The sequence below is a fragment of the Penaeus japonicus genome, unplaced genomic scaffold (assembly GCF_977035675.1).
Source record: "Penaeus japonicus unplaced genomic scaffold, GWHDUDI00000001_assembly GWHDUDI00000012, whole genome shotgun sequence".
Classification (NCBI taxonomy): domain Eukaryota; kingdom Metazoa; phylum Arthropoda; class Malacostraca; order Decapoda; family Penaeidae; genus Penaeus; species Penaeus japonicus.
This window is the reverse complement of record NW_028234414.1, coordinates 44887680-44892679: the sequence shown is the minus strand read 5'-3', so window position 1 is coordinate 44892679 and position 5000 is coordinate 44887680. Positions and strand designations below refer to the sequence as shown.

The window sequence follows — 5000 nt, the reverse complement described above, 5'->3', positions numbered from 1 at the left end:
GGGGTTGTGTTTTTTCTGTTTACTGGTTTGATTCTGTTTTATTTATCTGTATTTCTATCTATCTACCTCTCTCTCCCTCTCTCTCTCTCTCTCTCTCTCTCTCTCTCTCACTTCTCATCCATCCTAGAGGGAAATAAGTAATAGATAATTGATAGATCCTCTCTCTCTATATATATAAATTTATAATTTATATATATTATATATAGAATATATATATATATATATATATAATACATATATATACTTATATATATGTATATATATAATGTGTATAAACCCTATATATATAATATATATATATATATATATATATATATATATATATGTATATATATAAATAAATATAATGTACATATACATTTATATATATAATAAACATAGATGTATAAATATATTAAGATATATCAGATATATATATATTATATATATATATATATATATATATATATAATACAGTATACATATATGCAACACATAACACACACACACATACACACACACAACACACACACACAACACATATATATATATATATAACATATTATATATATATATATATATATAATATATATATATCTATATAATATATATATATAAATAATAAATATATATATGTTATATATATTTGAATATATATATACATATATATATATATATTTATTATAAATATATAGATATATATATTTTATATATGTATATATATATACATATCTATAGGTATTTATTTATAATATATAACATATATATATAAATATATATATACATATATATATATATATATATATATATATATATATATATATACATATATGTAGGTATATAGGTACATCCACACACACAAAGTCAAGCCAGTCTGAAATACACCTCGGAATGTTACAGCGCTTAGGATGTGTGATATAAAACTTAATCTTAAGTCCTGTAGGATTAGAAGGATTCTAATCTCCTTACAATTTATCACTAAGGTTAAGGAAGGGCGCTAAGCTTTGCGTCTTGTACAGGAATGTTATATGGAAAGAATTCAGCAGACTTTGTTCTGGGATGAGAGAAGTTTGGGGAATTTAGCCTAGGAGGGGGCGGGGGCGGGGGGGCTGTAAGATCGTGTGTTTGGTTGTTTGCTTGTTTGGGTATCTATTTGTATCTATGTTTTGTTTTTTTCATTTATCTCTCTCTATATCTATCTGTTTATCTACCTATTATGCCTCTATCCGTGTCTCTCTCGCTTTCTCTCTGTCTCTGTCTCTCTCTCTCTCTCTCTCTCTCTCTCTCATCGCCGTGTCTCTCGCTCTCTTCCACTCTCTCGCTCGCTCTCTCTCTTCATCTCTCTCCTCTCGCTCTCCATCCTCTCTCTCTATCTCTCTCTCTCTCATCTTTCCTCTCTCTCTCTCTCTCGTTGTTCCTCTCTTTCTCCTCACCTCTCTCTCGCTTCTCTCCTCCTCTCCTCTACCTCACTCCTCTCTCTTCTCTCTCTCTCTCTCTCTTCTCTCGCTCATTTTATCCTCTTTGCTCTCTCTCTTTATATATATATATATATATATATATATAGATATCAGATAAAATATATAGAATATATATTATATATATATATAATTATATATGTTACATATATATGTGTGTATATGTATCTATCTCTAGCTACATCTATCTAGATATCATCAATCTATCTATCTATCACTATATAATTATATAGATATATATATATTTAATAATATAAATATATACTATAGAGTTAAATTATATACATCTTATAAATACATATATATATATATATATAGATATGATATATAAATATACAATATTATATATATAAAATATACATATATATATATTAAATATATAACACATATATATACATATATATATATATAATATTATATATATATACATATACAAATCTATATATATAATAATAATATATAGTATAAGATTATTTATATATATAGATATATATAATGTATATATATGTGATATATTGGTAACATATAATGTGCATAACATAACATACATATATATATATATATATATATATATATATATATATTTATATATATATTATATAATAGATATATATATAGTTAGTTTGTAAGTAGATAATGAATAGAGTTGATAGAATAATAATAAGATAAAGATAGATAGATAAACAGATAGAATAGATAGATAAATAGATAGATAGATAGATAGGTATACATATATATTTATGTATATACATATAACTGTATATATAAATATATACTATATATATATATATATATATATATATATAATATTATGTGTGTGTGTGTGTGTTGGATGTCTTTGTGTGTGTGTGTGTTGGATGTCTGTGTGTGTGTGTGTGTGTGTTGGATGTCTGTGTGTGTGTGTGTGTTGGATGTGTGTGTGTGTGTGTGTGTGTGTTGGGGTATAATACATATATATATATATATATATATATATATATATAATATATAGCTATAATATATATATGATATATATATATACATATATATTATGTGATGTGTGTGATGTGTGTGTTTATATATGTATATATAATATGGGTATATATAATTATATATATATCATATAATATATATATATATATATATATATATATATATCATGTATATATATACATATATAGATAGATAGATAGATAGATAGATAGATAGATATATGTATAGATAGATAGATAGATAGATAGATAGATAGATAGATAGATAGATAGATAGATAGATAGATATATTTATATTTATATACATATGTATATATATATGCATATATACATATACATACATGTATAGAAAAAGATGGAAATATATAGATAGAAAAAATATAGATATATATAGAATAAAAATATATAGATATGAAGAAAGAAAAAAATAGAGAGAGTGAGAGAGAGAGACAGAGAGAGAGGGACAGAGAGAGAGAGAGAGAGAGAGAGAGAAAAGAAATTGTTTTTATAAAAAAGATAGTCCATAAAGATCTAAAATAGATATTAAGAAACAAGCCTTCCACACACTATATCACTATTTTGTTCCTCTTATCCCCTACAAGAATAGAAAACAAACACGAAACAAAAACAAACAAAAAATTCAGATAAAAAAACGAAAACAAAAAAGAGAGAAAGACCGAAGATCAAAACACAAAAAAAAAGAAATGCCCAAAATAAACAAAAATAATACATATCCTTTTTTCCACCTCACACGCCCACGCCCACGCTCGGCTCTCGTCTCCGCCCCAAGCAGGCCTCGGGGATCGCTCCAGCCTCAAGCTCTCAAGGAACCCGATGCTCCACTTTCCCGAGGAGGTCTTCGGCGACGTCTTAAGAAGCCTCACCGTTTCTGACATCCCAGAGAGAACAGGGATCGACTTCTACTGTGAGTATGGGGGAGGGGGAGGGGGTGGGAGGGGAGGGGGAGGGGGAGGGGTGGGAGGGAAATGGGAGGGGGTGGGGTATGGGGGGATGGGGTGGGAGGAGTGGGAGGGATGGAGGGGAGGGGGTGAGGATGGGGAAAGGGGAGAAGGGAGGAAGGGAGGGGTGAGGGATGATGGGGGGATGATGGGGGAGGGGAGGAAGAGATAAGGAGGGGGAGGTAGGGGGAGATAGGTAGATAGATAGATAGAGATTGAGAGGGAGTGGTGAGGGAGGGAAGAAAGAAAAAGAGAAAAAAAAGTGACAAAAAGAGAGAGAAAGAAAGCGAGAGAGGAGTAGAGAAAGAAATTGAGAGAAAGAGAGAGAGAAAGAGAAAAACAAACAGAGAGAAAGTGACAAAGAGACATAAAGAGAAAGAGTGAGAGTAAAAGTAAGAATAGAGTAGAGAAAACCAATAACCAAAACCTATACACTCCATACCCCCCCCCAAAAAAAAAAAAATCCAAAACCATTCCTCCCCTTAGATATATCAAACACCCTCCCCCCACCCCACACCCCACACCACACCCCACCCCATCCCACCCACACAACCACACATCCCACAACCCTCATTACACACCCAACCTCCCCCCAAACTATCTTAGACAACCACACAACCACCTTTTTTAACACCCCCCAACCCCCTTCTCCACAACCCTCATTACACACCCAACCTCCCCCCCAACTATCTTAGCCAACCACACAACCACCTTTTTTAACGACCTCCCACCCCCTTCTCCCTTCGTCTCTCCCCACAGACAACTTCATCGAGTGTGACTGTGACTTCCTGTGGCTCGCTAAAGACAGGTGGTTGATCGTCCACGTTTATGGGGGTTTCTGTGCACCGAGGAGCGACGATTGGAAAGATTGGGTCGGTTTGTATAGCGTCGATGCGGATGAACTGGAGAAGAACTGTTCCGCGATTAACACCCCTGAGCCTCCTGGGCCTTCGAGGTTCTGAATGAGTGAAGGAGTAGGGTGGGGGATGAGGGGTGGGGGGAGTGAGGGAGTAGGATGGTGGGGGGAGTGAAGGATGTTGAGTATCGTGTGATTTTTTTCTGATTTTTTTTTTTATCCTTATTTTTCTGTTTTTTTTTATTTTTTTATTTTCTGTTGTTTTTATTTCTTTCTTTTTTCTTTTTCACTTTTTTTTTTCTTGTTCGTTTTATCTTTTTTTTAATATTCTTTGGTCTTATTGAAGAACAATTGTAAAAGACAATGAAATGTGTTGTACTCTTAATTCTTAGCTTCTTGAATTCTTTTTAATGATGGTTACATATGACTAATATTTTTGGGAAGGAAATTAGTTGGATTATTTGCTTTCACGATAACGAAGAAATACATACGTACATACATATAAAAACATAAACACATACATTGACACACGCAGATAACACATTCGCGTACAAACACACAAAGACTTCAAAAAAAAAATAAGCACAAACACACAAGAACACACACAAACACACATAAACACACAAGCTCATACACAGATATAAAACAAACACATACATAAACACACAAGGTCACAAAGTACACACTCATAAACACAATATAAACCAAACACACACTAAATACACGTCACACACAGGCATAAAACACACACACACACACA

At 31.9% G+C, this 5000-nt stretch overlaps 1 protein-coding gene across 1 annotated transcript in view; it reads left to right on the top strand.

Moving 5' to 3' along the window:
* LOC122244524 (uncharacterized) overlaps positions 1-4362 on the top strand; it is a 16502-nt gene extending 12140 nt beyond the window's left edge. Inside the window, exons 7-8 of the mRNA XM_086542243.1 lie at positions 3219-3350; positions 4144-4362. Coding sequence (XP_086398369.1) covers positions 3219-3350; positions 4144-4346 — 335 coding nt within the window. The 3' untranslated portion in view covers positions 4347-4362. The remainder of the gene's footprint in view (positions 1-3218; positions 3351-4143) is intronic.
* The last annotated feature ends 638 nt before the right edge of the window (positions 4363-5000 follow it).